The sequence below is a fragment of the Vigna umbellata genome, chromosome 3, assembly GCF_029865625.1.
Source record: "Vigna umbellata cultivar VRB3 chromosome 3, Vumbellata_1.0, whole genome shotgun sequence".
NCBI lineage: Eukaryota > Viridiplantae > Streptophyta > Magnoliopsida > Fabales > Fabaceae > Vigna > Vigna umbellata.
In genome coordinates, this window is record NC_142167.1 from 39,861,761 (window position 1) to 39,879,745 (window position 17,985).

Genomic DNA, 17,985 nt, shown 5'->3' on the forward strand with positions numbered 1-17,985 from the left:
GGGAGATTTTGTAATGGTATAATATGAGTTGAGGAATATGAGCATGGTATGAGTCTCGTGGAGAGATTTTGTAATGATATGGTATTAGTGTATATGTTGATGTTGAGGGTCCTGTTGTTGGAGGTTATCCTGATACTCTAATAATCATTCAGTCTCAAGTAGAGAAGGATGAATTATGTGGTGAGAGGGGCAGGAGGTCCTGGTCTATGTGTCAATTTTGGACATAGTGTTGAGGACTAACCTTGTGGATGGTAGGGAGTATTTTGGAAGTGTATTTGTAAGAAGAAGTAGAAGTCATCACAAGTGCATAACCTCCCGTGACTGCTCATCAACGTATCATCCGAATGAGTGTCTATTGGGTATTGTGAGATGAGTGTCTATTGGGTATTGTGGAATGAGTGTCTATTGAGTATTGTGGGATGAGTGTTTATGGGGTATTGTGGGATGAGTGTCTATTAGGAATTGTGGTATGATGGGATGAGTACCTATGATGCGATTGTTGTATGATGGTATGAGGGTGTCTGACATAATTATTATATGTTGTTTGTTGAGTTTATCAAAGTAATTATGCATGTTTTATAAATGATTTGTTGCATGTTAGCTCACCCTACTTGTTTGTGTTTGTGTATGTGCGATGATCGTATAATTCGTTATACGGGAGCAGATGAAGGAATGTCGTTTGATTCAGTGCCAATGAAGAAAGAGATAGAAAAATAAGTTAGAAGAATTTGAGTTATATTTATGAGTTTGTAGTTGAAATCTAAGTTTAAAACACACACACACACACACACACACACACACACACATATATATATATATATATATATATCAACTATGAATTATCAAGTGTGAGATTATGAGATGTTACCTTAAATGTAATGCTACAATATATCAATTATGAATTATCAAGTGTGAGATTATAGGATGTTACAGTTATACTTGTTGTGTAGGCAAGGTTTTAGAGTGATTGTGTGTAGCATCACCATAAAGAGTTGTTCTTGATTGTTAGAGGTTAAGATTGCATAGGTGATCTTATAATTATATAATTTTTACATTCTCATAGTCAAATCCCTTCTAACTTAGGTTGTTTGGAAGAAGATTGAATGTAAATTCATTAGAGTTAAACCAGTATAAAATCTTATGTGAATCTTGTATTTCTTTCTTTACTTGTTTTTACATCTTTGATTATTAAGAAAGTTCATTTAATATAGTCACATACACTGCATTTTTTCAAGATCAGATTCTAAACCAATTCACATCCCCTCTTGGTTGAGATTTATTGGTTCTAACAGCTTAATAAAGGTTTATTTTGCTGGTCTAAAAAATTGCAAAAATCATTTTCATTGGCATATTTTGTTAACAAAACGGATAAACATAACACACATTTAGATTTTTGTAGGAAGCTTGATGTGGTCTTGAAACATTTAGGTCAATGGGCAACAATTCCTCTTATCAAAGGATTCTAAGAATTTGCTTTTTCTTCACTTGAGGATATAAGAAGTGTTTTGGTGGTTGGAGTTGAAATTTGTCTCTTGGAACTCTTCATGATTTTGCTTGGTCTAAAAACTTTGTTCCAACTTATATGAAGCTCATGAAAACCCAACGTAGGGTGCGCATACATGGCCTTCATTTGGAATATTGATAATCAAAGGCAATTGACACACCCCTATCCTTAGATGATTACACTATGAATAAGTCTTGAAGTTTCTGTGCACATGTTTTGGTTGATGTTGATTTGTTATCTGATTTTCCTAATTAAGTTTTGGTGGAAAGACCATGATTTGAGTTTTTTGTGATGTATAGTAAGAGAAATTATCTTATTTTTGTTTAAAATGTAAAATGATTGGTCATTATCTATATAATTTTAGACGATTACAAAAGATGCAAATGTAATTTTTCATGGGGAGAAAACAGTTAGTGGAAAAGTACAATAACTTTATTATCTTATGATGGTTAGTGCCTAAGCTAGGAATAAGGGCTCTGGAGATTCAACTTTAAAGCCTACAAAGGTTGTTGTGTAGCCTATTGTGGAGTTCGTGGTAGAGCCTATGGTAGACCTAATGGTGGACCCTGTAATGAATCTATGTTGGAGCCTATGGTTCATTCTATTATGGTGCACTCATTGTTTGTTGTTCAGTCACAACCTGAACCAAATCATGATATTGTTTGCGTTGTGAATGAATTTTCTACTGTTAAGAATTTAGATGTTTCTGTTGGTGGTGGTGTGTCATGTCTTTTTTAGATGATGTCACGGTTAATAAATAGCAAAGTTTACAATATTTATATTCAGTTTATTATATTTATAAGGTATATCATACTTTTTTTTGAAGTTTAAGGAAGCTTATTTTTTTTGAGGTTTGAAAATAACCTCTAAATGAACGAATATGCTTGATGAAGAAAAATTCTAATTTTGAGGAAGATGTTGAGTTAGTTTAAACTAAAGAAAATCTCATCAGAGTAAAACAAATAAAGTTAATACTAAGTATTTCAAAACAAGGATTTAAAAAAAAATAATGAGATTTAAAGGCCTTTTAAGCCTTTTATAGATTCTGAGTGAGTTTCTTAATGATAAATTTCTTAATATTTCTTAATATGTCATGGACACAAATTTATATGCTTTAGTTTTCTAGTTGTATTATTATAGTTTACTTTTTCAATCCATGTATTTACTTAATTTTTTCAAGTATTTTTTTTCTATTTGCTTCATGAATTTTTATTTTAGAATTAATGTAACCTATGTTTTTCTGTTTTTCTTTTTCTTTCCTTTTTTTTAATTTTTTTTAATACAATCTTCTTGTCGTAATTACCAATTATATAACTAATATGAACTTATATAAATAAATAATTAAAAATTATAATAATAGATTTAACTATTTTCTATGGTGTTTTTTTCTTCTACCAAGCATTAAAATAATTATATCTTTTTTCATTTAACAAAATTCAGCCATTTTATCATCATTCAATTTTCTTTCAACCAATGCTTGATTTTTAAGTTTTTCACATCAAAATAATTTTTAAGATTTGTTTTCATTATTTTACTTAAAGTATATTTTAAGAAATTATTCTACAAAAAATGTTGTTGAATTTAGAAATAATAAAATATCTATTATTATTAATAACAAATTAATATATGAAGAATATTGTAAACTATTTTCTTTTCAGAGTAAGGTGAAGTTTGTTTTATAAAGCTTTTCCTTTTTTTTATGTACATATCAAATTAATAGATTGAATAGCAATTAAAACAAGATAATACTTTTACTGGTCTTATCTATAAATTTCAATCAATATAATTTTAAAAAAAATATTCTTAAATAATTGTTTGTTTAACCTAATAATTTTATTGAAATATTATGTCAATTTATTATTACCACTATCCTGAGTGATAATAATATAAAAGTAAGTAGAAGGGAGAACTCGAGAGAATGAAGATCTCGATATTATTGCCGAATAGTAAGGAGAACACGACATCATAATCTTGTTGCGTGTAACACCTCTTATCACAGTATTACGGAACATTTTTCATTTTATTTATTAAGAAAATTTTCGTTTTCCATTTATACATTAATTGTCAATGAATTTAAAAAAACATCATTATAAATTTTAAATTTTCAGTAGATAAAAATTTAAATGGAACTCCCATCATTAATTCCCTCTCTCGTCAATCATCGGCTCCATAATCATCGACATGTTTATCATACAACAATATGAGTTATACGATCATCGCACAAATACAAACACAAACACAAACAAGTAGGGTAAACTAACATGTAACAGATAATTCATCCAACATGCATAAATATAGTACTACACATAACAATAATCATATATTATCATGCAAGAATTATACTAGAGTTAATCACCTCATCATACAATAATCACACTAGACACAATTATATCATCATACAATATTCGTGTCAGAGACACTCATCTCATCATACAATAATCGTACTAGAGACACTCATCTCATCATACAATAATCATATCATACACACTCATCCATCATACAATAATTATACCAAACACACTCATCCCATCATACAACAATCACACTAGAGACATAACTCATCCTTCTCTACTTACTGGATGATTATTAGAGTATTAGGATAACCTCCAAAACCAAGACCCTCAACATCAACGTGTACACCAACTAATTACAACCATAGAGTCTCTCCACGAGACCTTTAACCAATCTCACATCATATTCATATTCATCAATCCATTCATCATACAATACATATTTGATTCAGAATTTATGTTCATAACTTAAGATATAATAATGTTCAAGTCAACGATATAATCAGACATGCATATCAGTAAATAAAATTGCTCAAAATTTTACTCAATATAATCAAATATTATTAGCAATTTAACCAGTTATAGTATTTCGTAAGATGAATATTCTCATTACAGCCTCTAATTAAAGATCTGACCAATCAAAATAAATAATAACATGTTTAGAACCTACTGTAAAAATTTTAGTTTGATCCAACGGTTAATGAAGTGGGAATCTTAATTTTACTCAGCTGACTCAAAAATAGAATTTAAGGTGGGACTAAATTATCTAATAAATCCGAAATTATTTTCTCTAAATATATACATCCAATTACAATCTAAGCGGTCAAGGTGAATAACTATGTTTTAGAAAATACATATTAAAATTTTAGATTAATCTAACGATTAACTAGGTTGAAATTGTAGTTTTATCGAAGTAACTTAAAAACAGAATTTGAGTGATTTTCATATCTATCCCAAAATGCAAAATTAATTACTCTAAGCATAGTCATCCAATTACAAATCCGAGTGGTCAAGATGATTCAATACGTCTTATGGACCATATATCAAATTAGCAGGTCAATCTAATGGTAAACAAAGTGGGGATTAAAGTTTTTACTGAGATAACTTAAGGAAAAAATTACAGTGTTAATGAGGTTACTCAAATATGCGAAATTTATTCCTTCAAGTACATATCTCTAATTAAAAATCTGAACGGTAAAAAAGGGAGTAAGATCCTTCAGGAATCATATATAAAACTTTCAGTTTAATCTAATGGTAAATTAAGCGTGAATTAAAATTTTACTGAAGTAACTTTGTGACAGAAATAAAGTGGTGGTTAATTTACTCAAGATTGCGAAATTCATTTCTTTAATTACAGAACTTAGATTAAAAATTTGAACGGTCAAAGTGAAATTATATATCTCAGGGATCATATATCAAAATTTGAGCTTATTCTAACGGTAAACGAATTATGGATTAAAGTTTTACTATTGTAACTCCAAAAATGGAAAATATGAAAAACATAGTCAATGACAATCAAAACCTATGCAGGTAAACAGGTAGGCTAACAGTAAAAAAAATCCAACATGCTCATAGCAAAATCATAAACAAAAAATATACAATTATGATGCATCAAGAAGAGAGTTAGCTCCCCCTACCTCTTTTCTAGAAATTTCCTCTCGGTCAAAAATTGCTCACTGAAAGATGTTTTGGTGTTTTGCTACTTCAATCACCGAAAGTCTCTTTGTCAATTTTTTTATAACAAAAACATAGAGAAGAGTTTGAACCCATGTTGATGGCATACCCCTTGCCATGACCTAGCACATTCATGAAGAGTTGGAGGCATATATGGAAGATGGGCCTAGACTCTTTCTCTTGGGCCATCTTAAGTCATCATGAAGAGTTACTAGAGTAAGAATAATTTTGGGCCTTGTATTTTAGGCCAAGTAGTCTATATTTTATTTGGGCTTTGTATTTTGGGCCAAGTATTCTATATTTTGTTTGGACTTTGTATTATGGGCCTAGTAGTGTAAGACTTCAATTGGGCCTTGTATTTTGGGCCAAGTATAATAGGATTTTGACCAAACAAGTCAACAAAGGGGCAAGGCCCAAAGTTGACTATGCTTGGACCTCCAAAATGGGTGTGTTGACCAAGGGGTCAACATTTTGGCTAAGCTTGGAGAACAAGGGAGAAGAATTTCGTCCAAGACATGTGGAAGTTTCCCATTTGAGAGTTTTCCTCCTAGTTAGTGGCCATGTGTCACTCTAGGAATGGGGAGTTTTTCCATAGGTAGTGGCCACATGTCACTCTCTCATTTGAGAGGATTTTTGTCACTTGTCTCCCTCCTATTGGAGAAGATTTCTCCTTTAAAGTTTCAGCCCATTTTGAGACACCTTAGCCTATAAATAGAGGTGCTCTCCATCATGTAATCACCTTTGATTTAGAGTAAAGTTATGCTACCATTTTTGTGTCATACTACTCTTTTAAGGTCACCCTAGGCTAGAGCAACCCAAGTGGCCTCCTATAGTCACCTTCCTCCAAGAGTTGGTCCAACCTCTCTTAAAGAACCCTTAAATACATCTTCCTTCACCATACAACTCACTAAAACCATGAGCTATCAACACCTTTCACCACCATCAAATTCTGTAATCTTCATCCATGAACTTATGGCTTGATTTGCTTCTAGATTTGGCTTGTCCTAGCTAGAGCATTGCCATCATTTGGTATCAAGAGCTTTGGTTCTTCAAGAGCTAAGTCTTTTGGTCCTTATCTATCCTTTATTCTTCCATGTTGTTGATGTTATTTCCTTACTTGTCTTGTTATGTTTTTTTTTCATCTATCATTTGTTCTGGCAACAAACTGTGACGATTTTCAAACTTAAACTGCATCTACCTTAGTTGTCCAAAAAATCCGTAAAAATATTCAAATGAAAGCCCTTTGAGTTTAGTTTCCAACGAAAAAAAGAATCATTTCATTTGGAGTTCTCTGGAGAAAGTTATGAGTAAAACACTCAGTAAAGGTTAAAGATGCTAGGATGTTGTCATTAGCATTTTTCAAGTTCGTTTTTGGTAGTTTTGGCTACTTTTTTGTGTCTTTTCTTTGTTTTGAGTCATTCCTTATTGTCTTGTTTGGTCAATATATGTTTGCTTGAGTCATTTTAAGTTTTAAATCAAACCATGTTGTCTAGATTCATGTTTAGTTCTTTTGATGTCTCTATTTCCTAGTTGAAACTTTGAAAATCCTCAAAATTATATGTTGAGGTCATGTCCAAAAACTTATTTGTATTTGTTCCTTTGAGTGCTTTTATTTTATATATTTTAGTTCATACTTGTTGTTAGATCATGATCAAGTTCATAGAGTTAGGTTTCCATTATGTCACTTTTTGTGTTTCATGCTATATTTGATTTTAGTAGGTTTTCTTCATTTTGGTGTTATAAGCTTGTATGAACTTGAAACTCCTTGTAACATTCAAGATTTGAGATCTGATTTGGTGTGTGTTTGTGCTAAACATTTCAAAAAAAAAAAAAACAGAAACAAAAGGTACAAAAGAAAAGTAGACAAAAAGTACAAAAACAAAAGCAAAAAGTAAAAGTAAAAGCACATGCATGTACCATATGTAACCAACTTTTGTGTGAGCACTTTGATGTTGATTTGGGAGCTGAAACTCATGTCCCTAGCTGCTGTTCCAGCAACCATGATGACCTAAAAAGGTTGCCTTAGTGCACCATTTGGTCTAGCTTGCAAAAGAACAAAAGCACCTTCTGTTTTTCTAGTAGTTTTGATTTTTTGTGATCCATTCTAGTGCCTTTCTTTAGGTAACTCCTTTTGTTGTGCTAACCTTTCTTTCTTACCATTTAATTGCTTGATTGTTTTCTAAACATTCATGGTTTTGTCAAAGTAAAACTCCTTTTGAAGAGCCTTTGTTCATTTTAGACCTTTTCTTGCTTTTTCCTTGGACTCCTTTTGGCTTTAGTGGTGTTAACTTGTGGTGTAGGTCTTTGGATGGTAAACAAACGTGAGGATCATGGGGATAATAGCCCAAAACAGTGATCAACATCCAAAGGTGAAGGAGGCCTTGAAGGGAAGCTTAAAGTCTTGGTCTAAAACACAAAACAAAAGAGTATACACTTGGTGAGAAAGAGAGATTTGTGTGTATTTTCTTTGAATTGTAAAATTGTAATTGTTTTCCTTTTTGGACTTGTATTTTTGACTTGTTATGGATTTCTCCTAACAAGAACATTGGACATTTATTATTTAAGCAAAATTTATAGTTGGTGGGTAAGAGGGAACCAAAGTTCCTTCTAATTCATCATTAGGCCACATAGTTTAGATTTATTGTTTTCCTTAATTGTGGTAGTTTAGTGTGTCTTTACTTTAATTTCAATTTTTGTTCCTTTTGAGAAGTTTGGTGTAAGAGTACATAAGATAAGCTTTGGCTAGGAAAGGCTTGGTTCTTAAGCAATCCTTTGTGATTCACCTCCCTTTCCTAGAAGTGAACTTGGGCATCTTTTACTTCCTTAAGTCTCCTAGGGAACTTCTCTTGAAATTCTAATTAATTTATTTGTTGCATTGCATATTTTTGAAAACTTTGAGAATGTCTAAGACCACATCCTTTGAAATTGGTAGTGACTCTAGTGAAGAGGTCAAGCCTACTTTGAAAAACTTGGCCAAAGAACTAAAGTCACTAAAAGTTTGGCAAAAGCAAGAAGCTATTTTGAAAGAAAAAGAAAAGATGGAAAGAGAAGAATATTGTTAATACCTCGGCAAGCGTACCGAATCGTATCAAGTAATAAACTGGTAAGACCGGATATCGTATCCCAAGAGACTTGTGTGACTCTAAACAATCGTATAATTACTTAACTAATTTACACTAAATAATGATTCCATTTAATGTGAATTCAGTGCAATAAAAATAAACATAGTGCATAAGTTGTAAATTGAACTTTTGGGATTAAAACACATGGAAATGGAATGATTAAAGATGATAAGGAATGGAAACGTTGGAGAATGATTCCACCTACTACTTTCATGCAAATGCACATTTCTTCTTCTTCATTTAATTGCTCATGTCAACCTACTAAGTTACTCAAACCCAATCTCTTGGTAGAGAGAGCCTAGACTTACTCATTAAACTCCAATCCCTTGGAAAATATAACAAGTTCATCCGCTTTAAGAAATGAGGTTTAAGACAACTAAAGGTCTAAGGTGTATCCCTAGATACATTTTCCTTTAGGTGTTTAGTCCAGTTCAAGGTTCACACAATATCTCCCAACATTAAGCAAACCAAAGAATCATGTTATGGTTGATCAAGTCACAACAAGCTTTAAAAGAAGAACAATACACTAAACATAAATGAAAGAAGCTTATATTCATTCAAAACAAGTGCATTTACAATAGAGTTTCATAGTTACATCATTCCCCAACAAAATGAACTTAGCTCTCGATTGTCATGGAGAGCTTGAGCTTACAATGGAAGAAAATGGAGGAGATGGAGACCCAAGGAAGATGAATGGAGAGCTCCCACAGTCCAAAACTAGCTCCCAAAGGTCCAAAATGGTGTTTTTGTGCTTCAGCCACCAAGAAGTTAGCACCCTCGTTGCATGGAAGCCTTAAATAGGTCTAGGGTGCCACATCAGCAGGTGTTGCGCTCAGCGCCCAGACAGGAGGGCGCCCAGACGTGACTACGAGAGGTTGGCGCTCAGCGCCTCAAGAGGGGGCACCCAAGGGTGACTACGAGAGGTTGGCGCTCAGCGCCCCAAGAGTAAATTATAATTTATGAGTTAAACAAAATAAAACAAACGCTTCAATATTTTGTAAATTATAATTTATAATGAAAAGTCATTGGACCCTTACAAGGTTGAATGTGAGTCTGAACCTTTCTGTGTAGAATATTTTTACTCACAAAAATATGAGTTAAACAAAATAAAGTAAACGCTTCAATATTTTATAAATTATATTTTATAATGAAAAGTCATTGGAACTTGACAAAGTTGGATGTAGGTTTTAACCTTCTTGTGGAAGATACTTTTACTCACAAAAATGAGTTAAACAAAATAAAGTAAACGCTTCATTATTTTATAAATTATAATTTATAATGAAAAGTCATTGGAACCTCACAAGGTTGAACGTAGGTTTGAACCTTCTGTGCAGCATATTTTTACTCACAAAAATAGGAGTTAAACAAAATAAAGCAAACAAAAGCTTCAATATTTTATAAATTATAATTTATAATAAAAAGCCATTAGAACCTGACAAAGTTGAACGTAGGTTTGAACCCTCCTGTGCAGGATATTTTTACTCACAAAAATATGAGTTAAACAAATAAAGTAAACACTTCAATATTTTATATATTATAATTTATAATGAAATGTCGTTGGAAATTAACATAGTTGAACGTAGGTCTGAACCTTCCTGTGCAAGATATTTTTACACACAAAAAAATGCGTTAAAATGGAATATTCAATATTTTATTTTTTGTAATGAGAAGCGCTTATAACTTGATAAGGTTGAACGTTGGTGGTCCAACTGACCAAGCGGTAAATGATTGAACCTTCCTGAAAGTTCTCAAAATAAAAGACATGCCTTTTGAAATTATTATGAAATTTTTTTCTCTTGCTGCAAAACCTGGTATTGATCCGGAGTAGCGAAGTCGGAACCTAGCGCGCGTCTGGTTCTTCGTGGTTTCAAGGAATGTCGCTCGGCCCCACGGTGGACGCCATTTGTTTCGGTTGAATTGGTCTCAGGGTCGATCGTCCTTTTTTACTCTGCTCTCTTTCGATAGTCCAATCCTCTCCGAGAATGCAATCTACTCTGATGGGTTGTTGACCTGCAGAAGACACTCCGACGCTAAAGTCAGATATATTTCATAAAGAGGTCTCTATTTTCTTAGGATAGATCGAGGTTCTTTTACCTAGACATCAATCGTATATTTATAAGGTTTGTGGCAGCTAAACACCTTATTAACCATTAACGCAGTATATTTTTAGGCAATCAACCCCAATAATCAATTATTAATAGCGTATATTTGCAAAGCGTAAGACAATCTGACCTATAATTACATGTTAACTGCCTATAAATGACCATTAACTCCGATGGGTATATTTCATATAATACACATATAATTTGGATTATTCTTTCATTAATCATTACATTTCAATCAAATCCTAACAAATAATAAAAATATAAAGATAGAAAATATCCAGATATATATATATATATAGAATAAGCTTAATTATTTTTACATAATACATGATAATCTAATTACAAAACACAAAACCAAATAATTAATAAACATTCATATATCTCCTAAACAATCTTTTAAATGACAGAATTATTTCAATCAAATTATTAATAAACTAATCTATCTCTTAAAAAATATTTTAAATGAAGTAAGTCTTTTAATTTAAATAATTAAGAAACCATTTTATCTTTTAAAATATTTTAAATGATATAAATCTTTGACATTAAGTAATTAATAAATAATTTTATCTCTTAAAAAATATTTGAAAATAACTAAAATTTTTAAATTAAATAAGTAATAATTAAGTATCAGCAAAATGTGGCGATATGTTTTAGAATGTGTAAGTGGACTGCACTTGTCTACCATACTATTGATCTAACAAATAGGATAGATTTAACATTTATAACAGTATAACTTAATTTCAAACTCCAACAAATTGAATTAAATTATGATATAAATTGTGATATCAATTTCAGTTATTCTATTTAAAACTGAAATTATTATCATGTCACTTAAATTTATTACCAAATTATTTTGATAATAACCATTATAACAATATAACTTAATTTTCATTATATAAAATTTCATTACCTTATTATTTTTATATATAAAATAAAACAGTTATTAAAAAAATAGAAAATTCTGTGGGTAGACTAGTTTGTTTTATAAAATTTTCATATCCAATTAACATTGAATAGCAATTAAAACGAGATGATAGCCTTTACCGGTATACTTTCAATCAATATAATTTTAAAAAGATTTATTCTTAAATAATTGTTTGTTTAAGTTAATATTGTTAATGAAGTATTATGTCATGATTTATTATTACCACTGTCGAAACCCAAATATTTGCAGTTTCATAAGTATCTTATAATTCTAATTCCAATTATTAAAATAAGATTTAAGAAAGTAGTTTCTTGATGAAAATGATTAATAATGATTTTTGTTTCTTGTCAACTAATTTGATTAGAATTTTATTTATAAAACGCAATCGAATTAATACCATTTAATGTATGATATATTGACACAACAAGAAAAGCAAAAAAATTTCAAGAAATAAACCCGTTCTTTATATTATGATCTTGGAAATAAGACATTAATGAAAAAGTAAGAAAAAAATATTAAGAGTATAATTTTTCATGGTTAACATTTAAACAACAATATAACATGATAAATGTAATTGTTCATGAAAATAGAAAACAATGAGTTTTTCACTCTTACAACAATGTTAGAAATATGTATTACTTGATCTAGAACAAAAGATGAATTCACTTAAAAAATGAATTATGTAGTTTTAATTTTTCGTATCTATTCAATAGTTAATCCTTTTGATTTGCACATGGGACAAACATTTTTCTCATGTAACCATCTCTTTATACACTCTGCATGGTATTCATGTCCGCATTGAAGAATTCCAATCTCCTCTTTATTTTTATATTCGTCCTGTGAAATCATGCACAGGCATTCCAATTAATATGATAAAGAGTAAAACATATTTTTAATATATCAAATTTTAATGTATAACCTCAATCTAGTACATAAAAAAGACAAATAAACTAGTACCTTATAAAATATAAAATATACATGTTGCTATATTTCATACCTGGCATATTATGCAAATATCAGATTCCTGATCGCCCAAGTTCTCAGGTAGTAGATAACTTTTTGTCTGCATATGTCTTGCAATAATGTCTTCTGACAAACCCCTTTCCGAGTTGCCATTCATCCATTCACTTAACTCAAGAAGCTCCTGTTGTCCAATTTCAAACCGTTAGTAATTTAAAGTTTTTCATAATAGCTAAGATTTTAGTACGCATAGAAAAAAACATCAGACTAAACATATATAGTATACTTGCCTCATATGACATGCCATCAATGTCCAAGCGCATATCACTATGAGGGTCACCTAATGAAGGAAATTCATGCACATTATAAAGTGTCTCGTATGACATGTAATCAGTGTCCATGAGTAGATACGAAGGAAATTCCTGCACAAGAAAAGAGAATAATACGTGATAAAGAAAGTAGGCTTTTAAGGACTAAGAATTTTTTAAAGTAAAAAGAATGACATATTACACGAAACGCAGGAGGATGAAGATTATGCATGTTGTCTCTATTAGGTGCATTTTGTATGGGCATTGAAGAGCTTCTTGAATGATTTGTTGTTTCTGGAACTCTATATGGTGAAGCAGTTACGTAGGAATGAAAGTTGGAGTGACGTCTGATCTCTTGCGCACGGTATTGCCGATGGAGAAATCTGTGGTGGTGTCTTCTTCTTCGGAGACCCATTCTTGTATTCTCTTCTAATGAGCTTACATTAGCACTAGGAGGTGGAGCTGTAGAAAATGATCAACCGTTAAAAGATCAAATCAAGAATTTAAAGAAAATAACATAAAATTACAAGACTCTTCATTCAAAACTGTTAGAGTAATGTTGGAATACATGAATACTTTATAAAAAAAATCAAAACATAACAAGTAGAGAAAGAAAGGTAGACATTTTACCTTGTACATAGGAGATTGGAGGATTTGGATACCAAACCAAAGTCGAATAATGACCCCAAATGAAATTGTTAGAGTAACTAGGTTGATGGTGAAGTCCATGGTGTTGTGGCATTCCATATATCATTCCATTTTCATCAACATCTACTAAGTAATTGGAATCAATAGTCATTCCTCTTATTACCATCGTGTGCATATTCTCAGACATGTTTCACAACCGAATGTGATTAAGAAATTAACAAAGAAAGATAACGTTGAGGGCAAAGAATCCTTTTGGGGAGGGAAAGAAAATTTTAAGAAATGAGTGATTTGTAATGAAATGAGTGATTTGTAATGTGATCCTAACACTATTTATAAAGATGATAATTTAATTAAGGTAAGTGTTATAGAGAGAAATATATTACTAAAGATAATTTAATTTTGAAAATTTAATTCTAAATATTCATTTTAGTTAATCTTGATACCATTAATTATTATTTCTAAATCTACGTTAAAATTGATTACTTGTAAATATGTATTTAATGATGAGGGAAATATTTACGGTTAAAGATATTTTAATCTTTAAAATCTAATTCCTAAATATTCAGTACACTTACCTTGATATCATTAATTTGTAAATCTGTTACACCATTAATTTAAGTGAAGGGAAAAGTCTTTACATAATTTAATTTTGGAAATCTAATTTTAAATATTCAGTTTGTAATATTGATGACATTAATTGTTAGTTGTAAATCTACGGTAAAAATAGATTAATTATAAAGATGATAATGAGAAGGCTAGAGTTAGAGTGGAAATCTTTACCATTAAAAATAATTCAATTTTTGAAATATAGTTCTAAACACGTTAATTATTACGATTTATCTTTATTGGATTGAATAAAGGAGCCATTAATTATTACGTTTGATATCCATATCATTTGCATCATTATTTTATTTAATCATTACATTTTAATCAAATCCTAACTAACTATGAAAATACAAAGTAAAAAGTAAAGAAAGAAGATAATTTAAATTTTAAAATCCCATGATAAATATCACTTTATTTAATCTTGACGACATTAATTATTACTTGTAAATGTACCGTAAATATACATTGTTTATAATGATCATCACGACAAGGGAAGAGTCAAAGAGAACCATTAAAGATAATTCAATTTTTGAAATTCAATTTTAAATATTCCGTTTATCTGATTTTGGTATCATTAATTATTACTATTTATGTTTTAGGATTATTATTTTATTAATTATTACATTTCAATCAAATCCTAACAAATAATAAAAATATAAAGATAGAAAATATCCATATATATAGAGAGAGAGGATAAGCTTAATTATTTTTACATAATACGTGATAATCTAATTACAAAACACAAAACCAAATAATTAATAAACCTCCATATCTCCTAGAAAATATTTTAAATGATAGGATTATTTTACTCAAATTATCAATATAACTTAATTTTCATTATATTTCATTATATAATAGTTTCCCTGCCTTATTATTTTTTTTTTACAAAATAAAACAATTATTAAAAAAATTTTAAATTCCGTGGGTGGTCTAGTTTGTTTTATAAAACTTTTCATTTTATTTGGATGTATATTTCAAATTAACGTATTGAATAGCAATTAAAACGAGATAATAATACTCTTTTACTGGTATACCTTGATCTATATACTTCAATCAATATAATTTTAAAAATATTTATTTTTAAATAATTGTTTGTTTAAGCTAATATTGTTATTCAAATATTATGTTATAATTTATTATTACCACTACCGAAAGCCAAATATTTGCAGTTTCATAAGTCCCATATAATTCTTTGTCAATTATTAAAAGAAAAAATTAATACACTTTATAAGATTTAAGAAAGTAGTTTCTTGATGAATATGATTAATAACGACTTTTTCTTGTTAACTAATTTGATTAGAATTTTATTTATTAAACGCAATCGAATTAATACCATTTAATGTATGATACGTTAAGACAACAAGAAAAGCAAAATGTTTTCAAGAAATAAATCAATTCTTTATATTATGCTTGGAAATAAGAGATTAATGAAAAGTAAGAAAAAATATTAAGAAAATAAAACGAACTCTTCAATATTTTATAAATTATAATTTATAAAGAAAAATCATTGAAATATGAAAAGGTTGAACCTTTGAAATATGAGTTAAACAAAATAAATCAAACGCTTCAATATTTTATATATTATAATTTATAATGAAAAGTTATTGGAACCTGTGCAAGATATTTTTACTCACAAAAATTTGAGTTAAACAAAATAAAACAAACGCTTCAATATTTTATAAATTATAATTTATAATGAAATTGAAATCTGGCAAGGTTGAACCTCTGAAACTTTCCTTGCAAGATATTTTTACTCACAAAAATATGAGGTAAACAAAATAAAGCAAACACTTCAATATTTTATATATTATAATTTCTAATGAAAAGATGAAAAGTTATTGGAACCTGAAAAGGTTGAACATAGGACAGAACCTTCTCTGCAGGATATTTTTACTCACAAAAATTTGAGTTAAACAAAATAAATCAAACGCTTCAATATTTTATAAATTATAATTTATAATGAAAAGTCATTGGAACCTGACAAGGTTGAAACAGAACCTTCTTGTGCAGGATATTTTTACTCACAACAATATGAGTTAAACAAAATAAGACAAACGCTTCAATATTTTATAAGTTATAATATTTAATGAAAAGTCGTTGGACCCTTACAAGGTTGAATGTGGGTCTGAACCTTCCTTTGCAGGATATTTTAACTCACAAAAATATGAGTTAACAAAATAAAACAAACGCTTCAATATTTTGTAAATTATAATTTATAATGACCCTTACAAGGTTGAATGTAAGTCTGAACCTTCCTGTGCAGGATATTTTTACTCACAAAAATATGAGTTAAACAAAATAAAGTAAATGCTTCAATATTTTATAATGAAAAGTCATTGGTGTTGAAATATGAAAAAATATGACTGATAACTATATTAATTAATTGAAAGCTTCAGTTACATATATAGCAGTATAAAATAACTGTTGGACCTTAAATCGAGGAGAAAAAAAATGGTAACTGATATACCCACTACTGGAATTCCTAAAAACGTGCCTGCACTATCAAATCCCACATAAATAGGACTTGATTTATTTAAAACAGAAAATTACTAAATAAATTCCAACATTTCCCTCCCTTAAATTGGAGGTCCAGTAGACATCAGTTTACAGCAGAGGAAGCTTCAACAATCAACTTTTCATCATCACAACCAACTTTCTTTCTTGAGTAAACTCCCAACATGCTTCGAAGCTTTTCAAAGACATTTGTCTTGAGAGATTTTGTCATTATATCTGCTATCTGCTCCTCACTCTTGCAATGGATAACATCAATAACATCATCCTTGCACAGATCACGTAAGAAATGAAATCTGACATTTATATGTTTGCTCCTCCCATGTAAAACAAAATTCTTTGACAACTTAATTGCAGAGACATTGTTACAAAACATTGATGTAGGGCCTTCTTGATCATATCCAAGTTCCTTAAGTAATCTTCTTAACCAGATGGCTTGGCAAGCACATGATGTAGTTGCAATAAACTCAGCTTCTGTGGAGGATAAAGTAACAATTGGCTGTTTCTTTGATAACCACAAGACAACATCGGAACCCATCATGAAGACATATCCTGATGTACTTTTTCGGTCATCTTCATCCCCGGCATAATCACTATCACTGAAGCCACACAAACCCTTTTGTGCTCCCCTTTCATATAATACCCCAAAATCAATAGTTCCTTTCAAGTACTTGAGAATTCTTTTAGCTGCTACGAGGTGTAACTCTGTCGGATTCTCCATATATCGGCTGATAAGACTGACAACATGAATTATATCTAGCCTAGTCGAAGTTAGATACATTAAACTTCCTACAATTTGCTTATAGCCTGTTGCATCTACCTTCTTCCCATTTAAATCTTTGTTCAGCTTCAAATCTACAGAAGTAAGAGTGCAGACTGCATTGCACTCCCTCATTTGAAACCTGCTCAAAATCTCCAAAACATATTTCTTCTGTGAGACAAAAATTCCAGTAACTGATTGTACTACCTTAATGCCAAGAAAGTAGTGCATTAAGCCCCAGTTTGTCATCTCAAATTCAGCCATCATAGAAGCTTTAAAGGCATCAATCATGACTATATCATTACTTGTGAAGATCAAATCATCAACATATATGCATACTATAAGCATTTTCTCACCATCTCCAACCTTTATGAAAAGTGTGTGCTCATACGGACATTTATGAAAGCCTGCTTGTTAAACTAATATTGGTCGCACAAAATCAGAACAAACTAGATTTCCCCACTAATGAAGTATAGGGACAACCTAGGTATCAATCCTCGGACTCGACTAGAATTAAGCTCAAAGTGTACAGTTAAGTCTTTTTGTTATTTACTATTTAACTATAAAAACA

At 30.2% G+C, this 17,985-nt stretch overlaps 1 protein-coding gene across 1 annotated transcript; it reads right to left on the reverse strand.

Moving 5' to 3' along the window:
* Positions 1-12,323: 12,323 nt before the first annotated feature.
* LOC148202475 (uncharacterized) lies at positions 12,324-13,703 on the reverse strand. Its single transcript, XM_088109621.1, has 5 exons — positions 13,520-13,703; positions 13,094-13,351; positions 12,872-13,044; positions 12,619-12,765; positions 12,324-12,458 (listed from the first exon to the last, which is right to left on the reverse strand). Exons 1-5 carry the CDS (start codon positions 13,701-13,703, stop codon positions 12,324-12,326), a joined length of 897 nt encoding a protein of 298 aa, XP_087965747.1.
* Positions 13,704-17,985: the final 4,282 nt, after the last annotated feature.